This window comes from Petromyzon marinus, unplaced genomic scaffold (genome assembly GCF_048934315.1).
Source record: "Petromyzon marinus isolate PM22_M1 ecotype Great Lakes invasive population unplaced genomic scaffold, UKy_Petmar_22M1.pri1.0 PM_G_Scaffold_69, whole genome shotgun sequence".
In the NCBI taxonomy this organism is placed as follows: Eukaryota; Metazoa; Chordata; class Hyperoartia; order Petromyzontiformes; family Petromyzontidae; genus Petromyzon; species Petromyzon marinus.
In genome coordinates this window covers 471,747-491,760 of record NW_027423023.1, presented here as the reverse complement: position 1 = coordinate 491,760, position 20,014 = coordinate 471,747, and the positions used below count along the sequence as shown (strand labels likewise).

At 52.6% G+C, this 20,014-nt stretch overlaps 1 protein-coding gene across 1 annotated transcript in view; it reads right to left on the bottom strand.

The window, feature by feature from the left end:
* Positions 1 to 16,279, bottom strand: part of LOC116937278 (3'-5' RNA helicase YTHDC2-like) — a 36,719-nt gene extending 20,440 nt beyond the window's left edge. The window contains exons 1-9 of the mRNA XM_076062623.1: positions 16,270 to 16,279; positions 15,640 to 15,858; positions 14,516 to 14,612; positions 13,344 to 13,431; positions 5,872 to 5,952; positions 4,679 to 4,761; positions 3,749 to 3,854; positions 1,602 to 1,721; positions 597 to 872 (exon numbers count right to left, since the gene is read on the bottom strand). Of these exons, the coding sequence (XP_075918738.1) occupies positions 597 to 872; positions 1,602 to 1,721; positions 3,749 to 3,854; positions 4,679 to 4,761; positions 5,872 to 5,952; positions 13,344 to 13,431; positions 14,516 to 14,612; positions 15,640 to 15,858; positions 16,270 to 16,279 (1,080 nt within the window). The remainder of the gene's footprint in view (positions 1 to 596; positions 873 to 1,601; positions 1,722 to 3,748; positions 3,855 to 4,678; positions 4,762 to 5,871; positions 5,953 to 13,343; positions 13,432 to 14,515; positions 14,613 to 15,639; positions 15,859 to 16,269) is intronic.
* Positions 16,280 to 20,014: the final 3,735 nt, after the last annotated feature.

The window sequence follows — 20,014 nt, the reverse complement described above, 5'->3', positions numbered from 1 at the left end:
CCACCAACGCTGTGTGCAAAAATCCCAGTGGGATGCAAGTCAAACAACAACAACAACCACAAGACAACTTAGATTTAAGGCCATCAGTCGAACTCCGTACTACAACAAACAAACATGGCCAAAACCAAAAAACGCAGTGGGCTTCGACGACAAATTATATCCAGAAAAATGTATATTTTTTTGGGTTAGATCACGCAAATATAAATGTGTCGTTAAACCCGCCACCGCCCGACACGGCCAATAAGTAAGGTTTGTTTGTGCTTGAATTTTAAATGTGGTGGGTTTACTCTCCCAACACACCGGTGTGCTGAAGACGAAACTCATTCTGTTGATGTGACAAACCTCACAAATTGGCTGCGTCGGGTGGTGGCGATTTAACGACACAACATTTATATTTACTGCGATATAACCGACAACAAAAAACCTTTATTATGGATGTCGCTTATCACGTGGAAAGCGCTCTCCGAAATGCCACAGTGTAACGGAGTGGCGCTCGATGAAATGCAAATCTCACAGACCGACCGACATGCCAAACACACCCCTCCCTCCCTCCCACCCACCCACGCGACAACTGCAACCTGCGTCAGTCACCCCACCTGGAATGCCCGGAGCAGGGCCATGTGATCGCTGAACGTGAAGGCGGCGAGATTCCTGCGCGAGAAGGCGGCGGCAGCGCGTCTGTGCGCCGGCTGGCCGGGCGGCGCGAAGGGGTCGCGGCAGGCGAGCGAGCAGGCGATGGTGAGCACCGGGTCGAGGCACTTGAGCACGACGCCGTGCAGCACCATCTTGCTCAGGTGAGGCTCCGCGGGCAGGTCCAGCAGGCGATGACCCAGCTCCGTCAGGTCCTCCCGGTCGTCCATCGCGTCGATCGCCTGCGAGCACGAACACGCTCGCGCGTTCCTGGGTTGATGCCTTCGCGTCGTCGTCAGCCACGGCGCTTTGGGGGTCTGGCCCCCGTGACGCTTCACGCGGCCTTAGAGAGCACGCGGGCCCGGCGCGAGCGCCGCGGTGATGTCGCCGCCGCTCGGCGGCGAACGGCGGTCGTCGTCGAGTTTGATTCCCGCTCGAGGCCAACGCCGCCGACGATTATCTGAACCGATCCTAAAATGGCCTGCCTTTAATGAGTACCACCAGGTGCGGTGTGTGTAAACATTACCACTCGGGGAGACAGAGATGATGGCCGGCTGCGGTGCTGGCAACCCACCCCCGGTGCGTGCGGCGCCGGCCTTCGTGCACGCTCGCTACCGGCACCTTGCCCCCGAAACGTCTGACAAGGCTACGTGGGGGATATTTGTCTCTGTGCCGTGAGCACGCTTTGCGTTACGAACCCAGCGACCCGGGGTTTTTGTTTTTCTCCGTCGTACGTATATTGTTGCGACTCAATTGGTTTTTGGGTCAGGCCGCGTGAATTTCCACGCACGCACACACACACACACACGCACACACACACGCGCGCACACACACACACACACGCACACACACACGCGCACACACACGCACACACACACGCGCGCACACACACACGCACACACGCACACACACACGCACACACGCACGCGCACACACGCGCACGCACACGCACGCACACCACCGCACCGCACCTTGAGGATCTGCAGGGCGTTGCGGACGATGAGATTGGGCGGGGGATCCGGAGCCTTGGCCAGGAACTCGGCGACCGGCATGCAGGCCGGCGCCAGCAGCCTGGTGTGCAGGCACAGTTCCTGCAGCGGCAGCGGCAGAGGTGGTGCAGGTGATCCCCCCCCCCAAAATAAATATCACCGTGATGGCACCCCCCCTCCCGTTGATCCTCTTTTTCTATTCTTTAAAAGCGTTGTAATAATAATAACAACAACAGTATCCTATGACGCTACACATTAGTTATTTATGAGGACCGAATCGCTTATTACAGCCACTACCAAGAAAATGAAAACCCGATTACCAAGAAAAAAAATCTCAAATGAATAAACGAATTAATGATTCTCGATTTGAGGCTTTCGTGACTGCAGGAATCCACAGTGTTTGGTTCTTTTGGTAAAACATCACGATGTTTCGATCGCAACACAGCAAGCGAAAAAAAACAATCCAGCAGTGGAACAGCTGAACCAGCGAGAGAGCTGTCACAGCAACAAGAGGCCAGGACCCTGGACCAGCCTTCCAGCCCTTTTGAGGGCTAAGGCTCGCCATACCCGGCGGTCAGGACCCACCGGGGCCAGCGGTGGGTCAGATAGCCTCCCCTAGGTCCAAGCCGGAGGACTCTAGGCTAGGATAGCGGTAGACGTGTGAGTCCCGCCAAGTCCGGAGGCTGTACCTCCTTAGGTATCAAGGAGGTTAGCGGTAGACGTGCAAGTCCCGCCAAGCTAGGAGGTTAGCGGTAGACGTGCGAGTCCCGCCAAGCTAGGAGGCTGTACCTCCCTAGGGTATCGGGTGAGGGGACAGAATATCCCTCTGTGTGTGTTAAGGATTGTGTAAGGAACAGTTACAATAAACAGAGTGTGCCTCCTGAGAAGTTTACTCGTCTTTACAACACTACATATTTGCGGTCTACACCACGGAGCCGCCGTTGACCCTGGCTATTGACCGAGCAACGCAACAGGTTCCTACCAGCTCCCTCCGCAGGAGAATGTTTTATATTCTGGAAAAATCTATTCCGGCAAAATTGCCCGATGATGCGGGGACGTAATTGCCGGCAAAACGTTGTACTGCTGAAATCGTAATTGTTGCGGATTCACTCTCCAACACTGCCGGTGGTGCCGAAGTAGTAAACTGATTGGCGCGTTTTGTTGACGTGACAAAACCTTGCTGGCTGGAGGGGTTGTACGACAACGCGTCGCTGTTGTGCTCACGTGTCGACCTGAACCATTCATGATGGATCATCACCCACCGTACACAACGCAAGCCGTTTCCTACACTCACGTCACACGCGTCACAAGACGTGGCGCATTCCGGGGCACTCTTGGTCAGGGGCTATGATGCTGCTGATGACGATGATGAAGTTGGCGACGATGAAGTTGGCGATGATGATAAATATTGGCGATGATGAAGATGGCGATGATTATAAATATTGGCGATGATGAAGATGGCGATGATGATAAATATTGGCGATTATGAAGATGGCGATGATGATAAATATTGGCGATGATGAAGATGGCGATGATGATAATAAATATTGGCGATGATGAAGATGGCGATGATGATAAATATTGGCGATGATGATAAATATTGGCGATGATGATAAATATTGGCGATGATGATAAATATTGGCGATGATGAAGATGGCGATGATAAATATTGGCGATGATGAAGATGGCGATGATAAATATTGGCGATGATGAAGATGGCGATGATGATAAATATTGGCGATGATGAAGATGGCGATGATGATAATAAATATTGACGATGATGAATATTGACGATGATGAACGTCTATCCCTGGGATACTGAAGAGAGGCACAGTGAGCCAGAGCGTCACACCGCTGACGGTGTCCACCGGCCGTGGCTTCGTGAGGATCGTCGAAAAATCTCTTCAGAACGGGGGCCAACGTCAGCCTGAAGGCCCTCGACGGCACGCGACGGCGCCCCCCTCACCCCCCCTCCCCGGGGGTGTTCGCTGTGAGCGCTGCGAGCGCTTCGTATTCATCAGTTGCGCCGGGCGAGTATTTGTTGGTGGTCTGCGACTCGCCGCGCCGTCTGGAACGCGCTCTTACCCTCGCGCGCCTTCTGGCTGCCCGTTGGCCCGCGTCGTCCGTACCTGCAGCGGCTCTCGAAGCAGCTCGGGGGCCTGGAACTCCGGCATGTTCCGGAAGCGCACCTTGCTGAACAGGTGGAAGCAGATGCCGGGGCGACACCTCCCAGCCCTGCCCCGACACAAAAAACGCAAAGAAGACGAGAGAGAGAGAGAGAGAATTCCCCCCGCGTGTGTGTTTATATCCCAGGCACTCGTTGTTGTTTCTTCCACAAATCGCGCCGTGGACGCGTCCCACGGGACCGGTGCCTCCGTCTCTGTCGACGCCGCCGTGTCCCACCGCTCGCGAGCGCAGCAGGTCACGCCAACACGAAGATTCCCCAACTGAGTCGCAAAGCACGGCGACGAAAAACCCCAGGTCGCTCGGTTCGTGGCGTGTCGTGTCCTCGTGACAGAAATGTAAACATCCTGCCCCCCCCCGTACGGCCTTTAACAGACCGCGGGAACAAGCGCCGCTAGCGGGCACCTACGAAGGGCCCGGCATTGCAGCTCAGGGGGAGGCGGGTGGCCGACGCCACGCCCGGCGCAGGAACGGTTTAGATGACCGTCGCCGCGGTTGACCGCGAGCGGGAATCGAACCAGGGTGGCCGGGTTCGTAGCGCAGCGTAGTGCTAAACCCCGACACTACGACGCATTCACTCACTCACTCACCCACTCACCTCACTAACAACGCTCACCCACTTTGCTTCTCCCCTTGCACTTTTTCGCTACAGAATTCACGCTCCCATCATCTCTTTTGCCCCGACGCGCTTACAGCCGGGGAACTATGCAAATGGTCGTGTTGGGAGCTACCGACAGCCCACTCGGTGACGAGTCACCTTGTACCAGATGAGATGACGTCGAGAGACGATGCATTTATGTACGTGTGTATAGTTGACATTCTCTCGCTAATCGGAGGTGCCAACAGTGTTGATGCACGCCCGTGAAAACCCATACCTGCCGCTCCTCTGGAGGCTGCTGGCCTGGGAAATCCAGACCGTCTTGAGCATGGTGGCCGAGGCGAGCGCGTCGTACGATTTCTGCAGGGCAGGACGGACGCACGGTCACCCAACCAGCGGCAAAACATTACCACCCCCGCTTATCTCTCCGAAAATTATAGCCATCATTTATTATTTTGCTTGTTCACCCGGGGGGGAATCGCCACCCAGTCTCAAAAAACTCTTTGTCTCAGGAGGGTCCTGCTAAGTATTCGCAATAGGGGGGGGGTGGGGGGGGGACGATATTGCTACCCCAATTTGAGTAGTTTAACACGTGGGCTTTCGCGACCAATATTATTTCCTTGTTATATCGGAAAAAATCAGACTTCCTACCAAACAGTCTCGTCCCCTTCACCTGATGAAGGCCGCTTGTGTTGTGGCCGAAACGTCGTGTTAGAATATTATTATTGTGTTATTTTATTTTATCAATTTATTATTTTATTCTCATTCTACGTGGTGGTGACTTTACCGAAAGAACCAAAGAAGATGAATCATTGCAGTCACGAAAGCTTTAAATCGAAATTTAAATCCAAAAAACCTTATTATGAACCCAATTGAGTAATAATCTGCACTGGCTGGGGGGAGGAGGAGGGGGGGGGGTGATATTAAAAAAATGGCCGGTGAAGCCGGTACACAATGGCCTACTCATCTCGAATGACGTCACGGGGTCTTTAACATTCCACCGAAGCAGACGCACGCGCAGTGGAAACGTATTGGATCGTTAAAACATTCGCGGCGATAGCCAGGGTGGCGCCTGCCGGATTCGAACCGTGAACCTCTTGCTGCTAGCGGCGAATGGGCTAGCCGGCGCACGGCAGCGTGACCGCCCCCCAAGTGAAAAAAATTTGTCTTCCACGAAACCGGTCCCTGGTGCCAAAAATGTTGAGGCTGCTGCTGTACAAGATGCAGCAGCAGCAGCAGCAGACACTCAGCATGAACAGAATATTATAAATACATTTTTTAAAATAATTAGCTAAATGAACAAAAAATGTAATAAGCGGAAGCGTATAAATAGGTCTTGAGGGGCATCTAAAAAAATGTACACAGATTCAGGGATCCCTGATATCTCGTGGAAGAGCGTTCCGTCGCTGATGCGCGCGTGTGTGCGCGTGTGTGTGCGTGCACGCGCTCTCTGCACGCGTGTGTCAGCACCTCCTTCACTTTCCCCGAGTCGATCACGAACACCACGTCGTTCAACGCGATGCCGCCCTCCGCTATATTCGTCGACAGGATCTTGCGACGGGGTTTGGGGGTTAAAACAGAAAATGAAAAGGGACGGAGCGAGCTGTGACCGCCTCCAGCCCGCACGCACACACACATACACACACACACATACACACATACACACACACATACACACACACATACACACACATACACACACATACACACACACATACACACACACATACACAACAACAACAACAACAACCGCCATTCGCCACTAAGTGGCGGTGACGTCACCACGACGCTTGTGCCAGGCTATGTGCACCCTGAGGCCACGTGAAATGTCGAACGCCCGCTGGCAGGAGGTCACGGGGCAGACCCAGGTGCCACGGGTCGACTGACTGAGATGACTGGCTGATGCACCACCTGTGCCCCCTACTGTGCCAACCTGCTGTGCTTTAGCCACCCGGCGCTCCGCTCGCTGTTGTGAGCGTCGCTCCTCCGCCCTTCGTTGTTGTTGGAGGGCGACTGCCTCCAACTGCCCAGTAGCATCCTTCACGAGCCTCCTCCACAGAGGCCGATCTTGACACCGCTGGTACCAGTCATCGGCAAGTCCACTCAGCTCCACGTCCTCCTGTACCACATCACTCCATCTCTTCTCTAGCCCGTGCCGCGCCCGCTTAGCCCCCTCAATCCGGCCAAACAAAAGCTGTTTCGGCATGCGGTGGCTGGGCATGCGGGCTACATGACCCAGCCATCGCAGCCTTGCCTGCCGGAGGAGCTCACCGATGGGACCCTGCCCAGATCTTTCAAGGATTTGTGAGCTCCTCACACAATCCAGTCTGGTTAAACCCAGGATGGAACGTAGGCAGGCCAGCCTAAATGTTTCTAACCGGCGAAGATGTTCCATTAGGGGGGTCCACGTTTCGCAAGCGTAGAGAAGGGAGGGAATGACCGTGGCCGAGAAGACCTGAAGCTTAGTGCGGAGCGACAGACCAGGTAGCTTCCAAACAGCGTTACGCAGCCGATGAAAAGATATTGCCGCTCGACTGATTCGGAGTGAGACCTCAGCTGTTAAACTGGAGCCAGTCATAAGCACACTGCCCAGGTATGGGAAACTCTCCACTCTCTCCACAACTGCCCCATCACCGATTGGGAGTTGTGGGGGTGGAGTGTCCGATGGTACAAAATACCCAGGCAGGTGCTTAGTTTTGGTGGGGCTGATGGTAAGGCCCCACCTCTTAGTGGCACGCTCCAGTCTCAGCAGCAGCGTCTCCAACTCCTCCTCTGACTGAGCAGCTATTACCAAGTTCTCAGCATACATAACGTGGTTGAGCAATAGGGAGCCATCCCTTGACCGCACCCGGGCATCGATTAGCCTCCCATTATATCTGTACCATATGGAGATTCCCCCGGTACAGCTATTGAAGGCTTCACGAACTACGTGGTCAAAATAGATGTTAAATAATGTGGGAGCCAGAGGACATCCCTGTCGCACCCCAAGGTGTACAGGGAATGGCTCTGACTCCCGGCCACGTAGTTTTACCCGGGCCCGCTCACCATCATGAAGGTCCTTAATGATCGTGAGCAGAGGGTCAGGTACTCCAAAAGCACGAAGAACGACCCAGAGCCCAGGCCTACTGATGGTATCATAGGCCTTGACCAGGTCAATAAAGCAGACACATACACAACAACAACAACAACCGCCATTCGCCACTAAGTGGCGGTGACGTCACCACGACGCTTGTGCCAGGCTATGTGCACCCTGAGGCCACGTGAAGTGTCGAACGCCCGCTGGCAGGAGGTCACGGGGCAGACCCAGGTGCCACGGGTCGACTGACTGAGATGACTGGCTGATGCACCACCTGTGCCCCCTACTGTGCCAACCTGCTGTGCTTTAGCCACCCGGCGCTCCGCTCGCTGTTGTGAGCGTCGCTCCTCCGCCCTCCGTTGTTGTTGGAGGGCGACTGCCTCCAACTGCCCAGTAGCATCCTTCACGAGCCTCCTCCACAGAGGCCGATCTTGACACCGCTGGTACCAGTCATCGGCAAGTCCACTCAGCTCCACGTCCTCCTGTACCACATCACTCCATCTCTTCTCTAGCCCGTGCCGCGCCCGCTTAGCCCCCTCAATCCGGCCAAACAAAAGCTGTTTCGGCATGCGGTGGCTGGGCATGCGGGCTACATGACCCAGCCATCGCAGCCTTGCCTGCCGGAGGAGCTCACCGATGGGACCCTGCCCAGATCTTTCAAGGATTTGTGAGCTCCTCACGCAATCCAGTCTGGTTAAACCCAGGATGGATCGTAGGCAGGCCAGCCTAAATGTTTCTAAGCGGCGAAGATGTTCCATTAGGGGGGTCCACGTTTCGCAAGCGTAGAGAAGGGAGGGAATGACCGTGGCCGAGAAGACCTGAAGCTTAGTGCGGAGCGACAGACCAGGTAGCTTCCACACAGCGTTACGCAACTGATGAAAAGATATTGCCGCTCGACTGATTCGGAGTGAGACCTCTGCTGTTAAACTGGAGCCAGTCATAAGCACACTGCCCAGGTATGGGAAACTCTCCACTCTCTCCACAACTGCCCCATCACCGATTGGGAGTTGTGGGGGTGGAGTGTCCGATGGTACAAAATACCCAGGCAGGTGCTTAGTTTTGGTGGGGCTGATGGTAAGGCCCCACCTCTTAGTGGCACGCTCCAGTCTCAGCAGCAGCGTCTCCAACTCCTCCTCTGACTGAGCAGCTATTACCAAGTCATCAGCATACATAACGTGGTTGAGCAATAGGGAGCCATCCCTTGACCGCACCCGGGCATCGATTAGCCTCCCATTATATCTGTACCATATGGAGATTCCCCCGGTACAGCTATTGAAGGCTTCACGAACTACGTGGTCAAAATAGATGTTAAATAATGTGGGAGCCAGAGGACATCCCTGTCGCACCCCAAGGTGTACAGGGAATGGCTCTGACTCCCGGCCACGTAGTTTTACCCGGGCCCGCTCACCATCATGAAGGTCCTTAATGATCGTGAGCAGAGGGTCAGGTACTCCAAAAGCACAAAGAACGACCCAGAGCCCAGGCCTACTGATGGTATCATAGGCCTTGACCAGGTCAATAAAGCAGAGATGTAGGTCTTGTTGGAATTCCTTACACCTCTGCTGTAGCAGACGGACAGAAAATATGGCATCTGTGCAGGACCGCCCTTTCCTGAAACCGCATTGGGGCTCCGCAAGCCTCTCCTCAGCGTGCCTGGCAAGGCGATGCTGAATAATCCTTGCCAGGACCTTTCCCGGCACACTGAGGAGTGAGATGCCCCTGTAGTTGTTACAGTCTGTGCGGTCCCCCTTCTTAAAAAGGGGGACCACCAGGGCATCCTTCCAATCCTGCGGAACCCGTCCAGTGGTCCAGACTGTTGTTATGATGTCATATAGGGCAGTCTGTGCACAAACGCCACCCTCCCTCAGCATTTCGCTTGGGAGATCATCTCTGCCCGCTGCCTTTCCTGGTCTCAGACTCCGGATCGCCTTCAATACTTCCTCAGCAGATGGCACCTCAGCCAGCCACTCACAGGGGGTGACTTCATCCAATATTTGAGGCACCGCAGCCTCAGCAGGGTCATCCTCACTTTGTGCCACGATGTTTTCCTGGCTGAGGGATTTTCCCTCCCCCAGGACCTCACAGAAATGCTCAGCAAATCTGCGAACCTGTTCCTGGGGGTCGGAAATTGGATCACCGTTTTTTCCCCTAATGATGGTAATAGGTGTGGCGCTGCAGGTTACTTTTTTGATGGAGTTAAATAGAGATTTGTGATCACGGGCCACTGAGGCAGACTCCATCTCCTCAGCGACCCGCGACCACCACCCATCCTTGCAGCGCCTCACGGCTCTCCGAACCTCCGAGCGAAGGCTGCGGTAAGCCTCCTCATTCTCTGACGTGGGATTCTGTAGCCGATGACAGTGGGCCTGTCGCTTTTTCTCAACCATCGTGAACAACTCCTCTGTCATCCAGGGTGTCTGGGGAGGTCTGGACCGCGTACCCAAAGCAGCCATTGCAGCTGCATGAGTCACAGTCCTAAACCTCGCCCATTTACCCTCGACATCAGGAGGAGTCGGGGACGATGCCAATCCCAGCCGCAAGCGATGATGAAATTCTCGCTTGCAACTTTCATCAGATAACTGAGACCAGGCCACTTTAGGTTGGAATGGGGTCCTGGGTGTACACCCACCACCGGAGTGGAAGAATGGCAGGCGCATCTTACAGATGACTAGTCGATGGTCAGAGGGCAGATCAGCTCCACGGTAGGTCCTGGTGTCAAGGACATGGGCTCGCATTCGCTGGTCCGTCACTATGTAGTCCAGCAGATGTTCTTGCTTGGACCCGGCATGCATCCATGATGTTGTGTGGATGCGCCGATGCCGGAACAGCGTGTTGGTAATTACAAGCCCATGGGCTGCACAAAAATCTAGCAGCCTCCTACCGTTGTTATTGAGCTGATCTGGCCCATGCCCTCCAATCACTCCAGACCAGGTGCCAGTATCATGACCAACTCGGGCATTGAAGTCACCAGACATGATGACTCTATCCCGAGGGGCCACTTTAGCCAGCACCTGTGACAGGAGGTCATAGAAGGCATCTGACTCATCGGCTTTGCCTGCATCCCTCCACGGATGTTCATCTTCGGTGGGGGCATAAGTAACCACGACCACCATTCCTCGCCTCCGGTTGATGGGAAGGCGAGCCCAAAGTAGCCTGGGGCTTACAGCTTCCCACACCTCACCGCCACGCTCCCACGCCCCCTTCATTCTTTTGTTCAAAAGAAGACCCACACCCTGTTGTTTGGCAGTCTGCTGCCCCGAGTAGAGGACTGTCCACCCCTCATGGTGGCAGGAGCCAGAGCCGGTCCACCGGACCTCCTGAATGCCGCATAGATCCAGGCAGTACCGGTCCAGCTCCCGACAGAGGAGTGGCAGCCTCTCCTCTGCAGTGAGCGTTCGAACATTCCACGTGGCCAACCGTAGTGGCTTTTCGTTGTTTCTGGAGTAGCCCCGAGGGTAGGTATTCAATCTCCTGGCTCCGCCAATTGGGGTTTGGCCAGGAGACGTCATAGACGCCTGGCCCCCCGGGGCCTCCGGCACAAGCTTAATTGTTACATATTTCAGTTTAATTCGTAGTTTCGTGGTAATTAATTGAAGGTGGAGGGGTTACCAGCCCCTCGCACCCGTCCAGAGCCCCCGTTTAGCCCCTGTGGTGGACACATATGCCATGAGGGGAGGAGCCAATCAAAATTGGATCTCCCCCCACAGCGCTGTCCACGACAGAGTTGCCCGTCCGGCACCGCGAGGAGGTAGGGGGTTGTTTTGCCGGACAGATACACACACACATGCCGGACACATACACACACACATACACACATACACACACACACATACACACACATACACACACACATACACACACACACACGCACATACACACATACACACATACACACACATACACACATACACACACACACACACACGCACACACACACACATACATACACACACATACACACACATACACACACACACACATACACACACACATACACACGCACACGCACAAACACACACACACGCACACACACGCACACACACACACACGCACACACACGCACACGTTCATCACCGTGAAAACAATCTTCTAAATCTAGACAGGATCGCCGCACCGCCGAACAAAATGGTCCCGTGGTTCAGTTTGCAAGCACGAGTTCACGTTTCGAAGTCGATGTTAGAAACATTTATGTTTCACGGAATGCGGTTCGTAAGTGCGGGTGTTCGTAAGTGCGGATATTCGTCAATGTGGGGTGTTCCTAAGTGCGGATGTTTGTAGGTCGAGGACCGCCCGTAATGAAAAACTATCATTTTAACCAAACTGTTGTTATACACAGTATCTGTTGTTTTAAATCTAAATTTAATTCTCGTTTTTTTTTTTACAAACGCATGTTGTCCAATTAGTGCGGTTGGCTACGTATGGCGCGAAAGAAGTTCAACATCCATGACACCTACATTTTGATTTAAAGCTTCCGTGACTGCAGGGATTCATATTCTTGGTTCTTTCGGTAAAGTAATGTAGAAGGGAAACAATTGAATAATAAAAATATAAAACGATAAAATTCTCACGACGTTTCGACTGCAACACAAGCAATCATCATCAGGTGTGAAAACCACAACAAGAAAATTTGAAAAAAGTGGCGTATTTTTTAACGTTAGCACCACGGAGAGCGATTTGACAAGTTTCTTCAGATGGACGAGTCCATCTATGTTCGGAAAAGAGGAGGGGAGATGAAAAATAATGGATGCGGTCTAACACCTGCTTAAGAAGTCAGGAGTCAGGTGACTCGGTTATTCTGACGAAGACTTCATGGATTTGCACGTACAGGGCATTGCTTAGAAGCCTCAGCAACTCACAGCGGCCGACATCGCATTTCATCTCAATCGTTCCAAAGTCCTGCTGAGATGTAGCCAAGGGACCCCCCCCCCGGTGGCAGCTGTCCACTTGTGGCTCAAGGTGTACGCTGGGGCGTACCGAAAAACGGAAATTTGTCTATACAAGTTAAGCGGCGATGTTGCTTCGCGTTCTTCATTCCAAAATTAAGCAGTCTGTGAGTTAATGAATCTACCCCAACTGCACGCACGCAAATAAAACAAATCAGTTCAACAAACTTTGAACAGACTTTGAACATTCGAGCTCAATGTGTTATTATTATTATTTACGCTGCTTTACCCTGGAAAGGCCTCGCTGGCTTTCTCCACTGTCGTTCGTGAGCGTTTCTGCAGTAGGGGCGCGATGTCGCCGCCGCCGCTGTGCGCAATTCCAACTGAATCGTTCGCAAGGTTAATTTTTGTTGCAAGCGTTTGGATGTTTGCCCAATACCGGTAATACGGTGTGCAGGTTATCGATTCTAGATTTAAAGCTTTCGTGACTGCAAGGATCCATACTCTTTGGTTCTATTCAGTAAAGTCGCGTTAAAAAACAACAACAAAAAATTAAAATAAAAATTCACGACGTTTCGGGCCACAACACAAGTGGCCCTCATCAGGTGAAGGGAGCAGACTGTCTAGAGGACACCGCTGACCTCTAGACAGTCTGCTCTCTTCACCTGATGAAGGCCACTTGTGTTGTGGGCCGAAACGTCGTGAATTTTTTATTATTTTTTGTTGTTGTTTTTTTTAACGTGGCTTTACCGAATAGAACCAAAGAGTTTGGTGTGCAGGTTTTTTTGTTGTTTTTGCTACGGGAGAAAAGCCTCCGACAACCCGGAGGAAACCCAATGCACGACGGGGGGTTGAGTCGGGAGTCGAACCCAGGCTCTTCTCGCTGTGAGGCACGCGCGTTACCGCCGTCCTGCTCCCACCCCGGTGGACCAACATGGGAGCGACCAAGGCTAGAAGAGGAGACAACATTATAAAATACGCACAATTTTGCGGGTTCCCGGCGGCACGCTCCTGAGAACTCTCCTCTGGTCACACGTCTGCATGTTGGAGTGGAGGGTGAACACGTGGTACCTGCCACAACAAGCGACAGAGCTCTTTAGCGCCGACCGGCGGCCGACGAGTAGCGGCTCAAGCGGGGCGGGCCGCTGGATTCCCAAAACGTGAACCTCTGCAAACGAGCGGTGAGCTGCTGGGCGACGTCTAAACTAAACTATTTTTTTTATTTCACCAGGCAAGGCCCACTGAGCTTATGCAGCTCTTACTTAAAAGCAAAGGGCAGCTCGGCAAAGTGGCTTATCGCGCGGGAACACGCTGCGGCCAAATGCTCCGAACGCGTGACGGTGATTTTAAACGCGGAGGGAAAAACCGGAGGACCCCAGAGAAAATTCCACGCGACCACGCGGAAGAGAGAGACACACGCAGACTCCAAATACGCAGCAGGGGTCACAAGGTCGGCATCGAACCCACGACCTCCTGCATTCACGAGGCCAGGGAGGTGAACGTCGCACCCTCCTACCCGCTCCGTCTTATTTCGTAATACGCGCAATTTGCAAATGCAAGAAGCCGGGTCAAGGCAGCGAATCAAGTGAACAATTTACCCCTTTCAGTGGGGACCAGTCTGGTTTGGGGCAGCGGGACTGCTCCCCATCTTTCTACCCTCTTGCTTTTCACAACCGGTTTAGTTGACGTTGACGGTGTGTACTACGCGCGTCGCAGTGAGACGCGACGGGCCCCGTCCTTTGCCTCGATGATAAAAAAAAAATGTCCACGAGCAATCTGACCAATGGGACGCAACTAGGAGCGTTCTCGAGCAGAGTTCTTCGGTAAAATATCACGGACGGAGCTGAACGGAAGAAGGGTCTCGCGGTCGCCGAGAGAGTTGAGAGAAATGTTTCCGCGTGCGAGGTGGCAACCTTCACAAGGCGCTCACAGTCAGAAAACGACGACGATGACGATCGCCGTCGTCAAGGGCCCCTCGTACGCACGGTACGAGCGCCAATGGCCATGCGTGCAGGCGGGCGGCTAACAGGGCCAAAAAACGCCGCCGAGCTGTATGTAGGACACGAGCCCGTACCTCCTCCCAGACGCGTACGCACGCACGTCCGCAGCGGCAGGCCACCCATCAGAGTCGGGAAGGTGGGTAAAGCGTACTCACTTGTGGCTCTGCCACGCAAATCTTTTGTCGTCCCAGAGAATGAGGTCCCGCAGCGCGATGATCTCATCGTAGCCCGGCAGAAAAATCAGCACAGCTCCTGAACAACAGCAGCACCAGCAGCACCAACAACAAACATCAGCAAAGAGCTCAACGGTATTTGTTTAAAGCTCTATCAGCTGAGGTTGAAAGAGTCAATGCACAAGTTCTCTCTGTCTGTCTGTCATTTGAAGGCGTGATTACTCTTGAAAAGTCTATTCAGTACGTGGCCATCAAACATGAAATAGGCGACGTTTCGGGCAACAGCTCTTCTTCATAACACGTGAACATGAATTGATCCAAGTGCTGGCTTGGATCCGCCGCTGCCTGGGGAACCACAGCACTTCCTTTCTCCAGCTATACAGCAGAGATGTTCTCCAACTGCATGCCGGTGTTATGATGATTATTTGTAGACTTTAAAAACACCCTTGCAAATTGCTTCTCTGGGATTATACAAAGCGGTGATCATTGCCTATTTTTGGCCAGACTAATGCCCCGCTTACAGGCCAGGTGCCGTGTCACCTCGTGGCGCACAGGGACAGCTGCCACTGGTGGGGGGGGGGGGGTTGCCCTTTCAAAAGTCTTGTTGAGATGTCACCAGTGAAAAGCGCAAATCGCTCCGAGACGCTCGCAGCGTGATGGAGGGCAGTTGTGTCAACAGCAAATCATTCACATCATAATAATAACGATCACCGCCACCACCATCATCATCATCATCGCCGCCGCCATCATCATCATCACCACTGTCACCACCGTCACCATCACCACCATCATCACCACCACCATCATCACCACCACCATCACCACCACCATCATCACCACCACCACCATCATCACCACCATCACCACCACCATCATCACCATCACCACCATCATCACCACCACCATCACCACCACCATCATCACCACCACCACCACCACCATCATCACCATCACCACCGTCACCACCGTCACCACCGTCACCACCACCACCATCACCACCACCATCACCACCACCATCACCACCACCACCATCACCACCACCATCATCACCACCACCATCACCATCGCCGCCGTCGTCCGGCCGAGGCGCGGTGGATGGCACCCACCATCGCTGGGGCTCTGGCAGATCTGGTTGAGGAGGTGCAGGATGAGATCGAGGTCCACCTTGTCGTCGTCGTCCAAGGTGTGGTGGTAGACGCCGAGCAGCTCACGGCACTCGGGGCTAAGCTCGGTGCTGGCGTTCGCCAGCTTGCTCTGGTCAGGCCCGGGCTCGCCTACCGAAGCCCTGGGAGACCGGGCGAGAAAAAACAGGGTGGTGAATTCAACTAAAAGTATTTTTTGTATTTTACCAGGCAAGGCCCACTGAGCTACATTGCTCTTTTTCGATAGCGACCCGGCCACAAATGATAGCTCAACGAAGCGGCTTATCACATGGAAATGTACAGCAGACGAACACTCTAACACGCGTGCTTCTAAAAATGTGGAGGGAAACACCGAAGGACCCGGAGAAAAATCCAGGTGACCACGGGGAGAGCATATACAGCAGGCGTCAGGGTCAGGATTGAATCCACGACCTCCTGTATATCAGGCGAGGTAGTTAACATCTCCTAGCCACCGTGGCGCCTCACACTGCTGGGTGGACAGAGGCAGTGAGAGAGGTTTAAGAGCGTTGGCCACATATTAATAATAAGCCATGATCGATCTACAGCTGGATCAGGGACATCCCAAGCTGTCACCATCCCTCATGGTCCTGCAATGCAAGAATCTATCCAGGCACCTGCAAATTACTGATTTAATCTCCACGGTGAATGTGTGTCTTGGCCGGTCGTGTTCTCATCTTCATCCTGCCGAAGCCCACTCATTAAAAAAGTAGTCAAATCACGTCTCAAACTCGTGTAAACCTTTTTAACGATAAAAACAATTTCTAATATTGATTTTCAGTGCCGGACGGAACATCTGACATGGCGACAGTGTGGTGAAAATTAGCCCTTGTGCAAGTGCCAGGTAAATCCCGACCGTGACGCGTTGTATATTTGGAGTCTACACGTTCTCCCCGTGGTCGCGTGGATTTGTCTCCGGGGTAAAATGTTGCATCGTGAGGTTGTGAGAGACTTGTCTTCGGGGTAGAATGTTGCATCGTGAGGTTGTGAGAGATTTGTCTCCGGGGTAAAATGTTGCATCGTGAGGTTATGAGAGACTTGTCTCCGCGGTAGAATGTTGCATCGTGAGGTTGTGAGAGACTTGTCTCAGGGGTAAAATGTTGCATCGTGAGGTTGTGAGAGACTTGTCTCAGGGGTAGAATGTTGCATCGTGAGGTTGTGAGAGACTTGTCTCTGTGGTAGATTGTTGCATCGTGAGGTTGTGAGAGACTTGTCTCAGGGGTAGATTGTTGCATCATGACGTTGTGAAAGACTTGTCTCTGGGGTAGAATGTTGCATCGTGAGGTTGTGAGAGACTTGTCTCTGGGGTAGATTGTTGCATCGTGAGGTTGTGAGAGACTTGTGTCCGGGGTAGATTGTTGCATCGTGAGGTTGTGAGAGACTTGTCTCTGGGGTAGATTGTTGCATCGAGAGGTTGTGAGAGACTTGTCTCTGGGGTAGAATGTTGCATCGTGAGGTTGTGAGAAACTTGTCTCTGGGGTAGATTGTTGCATCGTGAGGTTGTGAGAGACTTGTCTCCGGGGTTAGATTGTTGCATCGTGAGGTTCTGAGAGACTTGTCTCTGGGGTAGATTGTTGCATCGTGAGGTTGTGAGAGACTTGTCTCCGGGGTAGATTGTTGCATCGTGAGGTTGTGAGAGACTTGTCTCTGGGGTTAGATTGTTGCATCGTGAGGTTGTGAGAGACTTGTCTCTGGGGTAGATTGTTGCATCGTGAGGTTGTGAGAGACTTGTCTCCGGGGCAGATTGTTGCATCGTTTGGTTCTGAGAGACTTGTCCTCGGGGTAGAATGTTGCATCGTGAGGTTGTGAGAGACTTGTCCTCGGGGTAGATTGTTGCATCTTGAGGTTGTGAGAGACTTGTCTCAGGGTTAGATTGTTGCATCGTGAAGTTGTGAGAGACTTGTCTCCGGGGTTAGATTGTTGCATCGTGAGATTGTGAGAGACTTGTCTCCGGGGTAGATAGTTGCATCGTGAGGTTGTGAGAGACTTGTCTCTGGGGTAGATTGTTGCATCGTGAGATTGTGAGAGACTTGTTTCAGGGGTAGATTGTTGCATCGTGAGGTTGTGAGAGACTTGTCTCCAGGGTAGATTGTTGCATCGTGAGGTTGTGAGAGACTTGTCTCCGGGGTAGATTGTTGCATCGTGAGCTTGTGAGAGACTTGTCTCAGGGGTAGATTGTTGCATCGTGAGGTTATGAGAGACTTGTCTCTGGGGTAGAATGTTGCATCGTGAGGTTGTGAGAGACTTGTCTCTGGGGTTAGATTGTTGCATCGTGAGGTTGTGAGAGACTTGTCTCCGGGATTAGATTGTTGCATCGTGAGGTTGTAAGAGAGTTGTCTCAGGGGTAGAATGTTGCATCGTGAGGTTGTGAGAGACTTGTCTCTGGGGTAGAATGTTGCATCGTGAGGTTGTGAGAGACTTGTCTCTGGGGTAGAATGTTGCATCGTGAGGTTGTGAGAGACTTGTCTCTGGGGTTAGATTGTTGCATCGTGAGGTTGTGAGAGACTTGTCTCCGGGATTAGATTGTTGCATCGTGAGGTTGTAAGAGAGTTGTCTCAGGGGTAGAATGTTGCATCGTGAGGTTGTGAGAGATTTGTCTCCGGGGTAAAATGTTGCATCGTGAGGTTATGAGAGACTTGTCTCCGCGGTAGAATGTTGCATCGTGAGGTTGTGAGAGACTTGTCTCAGGGGTAAAATGTTGCATCGTGAGGTTGTGAGAGACTTGTCTCAGGGGTAGAATGTTGCATCGTGAGGTTGTGAGAGACTTGTCTCTGTGGTAGATTGTTGCATCGTGAGGTTGTGAGAGACTTGTCTCAGGGGTAGATTGTTGCATCATGACGTTGTGAAAGACTTGTCTCTGGGGTAGAATGTTGCATCGTGAGGTTGTGAGAGACTTGTCTCTGGGGTAGATTGTTGCATCGTGAGGTTGTGAGAGACTTGTGTCCGGGGTAGATTGTTGCATCGTGAGGTTGTGAGAGACTTGTCTCTGGGGTAGATTGTTGCATCGAGAGGTTGTGAGAGACTTGTCTCTGGGGTAGAATGTTGCATCGTGAGGTTGTGAGAAACTTGTCTCTGGGGTAGATTGTTGCATCGTGAGGTTGTGAGAGACTTGTCTCCGGGGTTAGATTGTTGCATCGTGAGGTTCTGAGAGACTTGTCTCTGGGGTAGATTGTTGCATCGTGAGGTTGTGAGAGACTTGTCTCCGGGGTAGATTGTTGCATCGTGAGGTTGTGAGAGACTTGTCTCTGGGGTTAGATTGTTGCATCGTGAGGTTGTGAGAGACTTGTCTCTGGGGTAGATTGTTGCATCGTGAGGTTGTGAGAGACTTGTCTCCGGGGCAGATTGTTGCATCGTTTGGTTCTGAGAGACTTGTCCTCGGGGTAGAATGTTGCATCGTGAGGTTGTGAGAGACTTGTCCTCGGGGTAGATTGTTGCATCTTGAGGTTGTGAGAGACTTGTCTCAGGGTTAGATTGTTGCATCGTGAAGTTGTGAGAGACTTGTCTCCGGGGTTAGATTGTTGCATCGTGAGATTGTGAGAGACTTGTCTCCGGGGTAGATAGTTGCATCGTGAGGTTGTGAGAGACTTGTCTCTGGGGTAGATTGTTGCATCGTGAGATTGTGAGAGACTTGTTTCAGGGGTAGATTGTTGCATCGTGAGGTTGTGAGAGACTTGTCTCCAGGGTAGATTGTTGCATCGTGAGGTTGTGAGAGACTTGTCTCCGGGGTAGATTGTTGCATCGTGAGCTTGTGAGAGACTTGTCTCAGGGGTAGATTGTTGCATCGTGAGGTTATGAGAGACTTGTCTCTGGGGTAGAATGTTGCATCGTGAGATTGTGAGAGACTTGTCTCTGGGGTTAGATTGTTGCATCGTGAGGTTGTGAGAGACTTGTCTCCGGGATTAGATTGTTGCATCGTGAGGTTGTAAGAGAGTTGTCTCAGGGGTAGAATGTTGCATCGTGAGGTTGTGAGAGACTTGTCTCTGGGGTAGAATGTTGCATCGTGAGGTTGTGAGAGACTTGTCTCTGGGGTAGAATGTTGCATCGTGAGGTTGTGAGAGACTTGTCTCTGGGGTTAGATTGTTGCATCGTGAGGTTGTGAGAGACTTGTCTCCGGGATTAGATTGTTGCATCGTGAGGTTGTAAGAGAGTTGTCTCAGGGGTAGAATGTTGCATCGTGAGGTTGTGAGAGACTTGTCTCTGGGGTAGATTGTTACATCGTGAGGTTCTGAGAGACTTGTCTCCGGGGCAGATTGTTGCATCGTGAGGTTGTGAGAGACTTGTCCTCGGGGTAGATTGTTGCATCGTGAGGTTGTAAGAGACT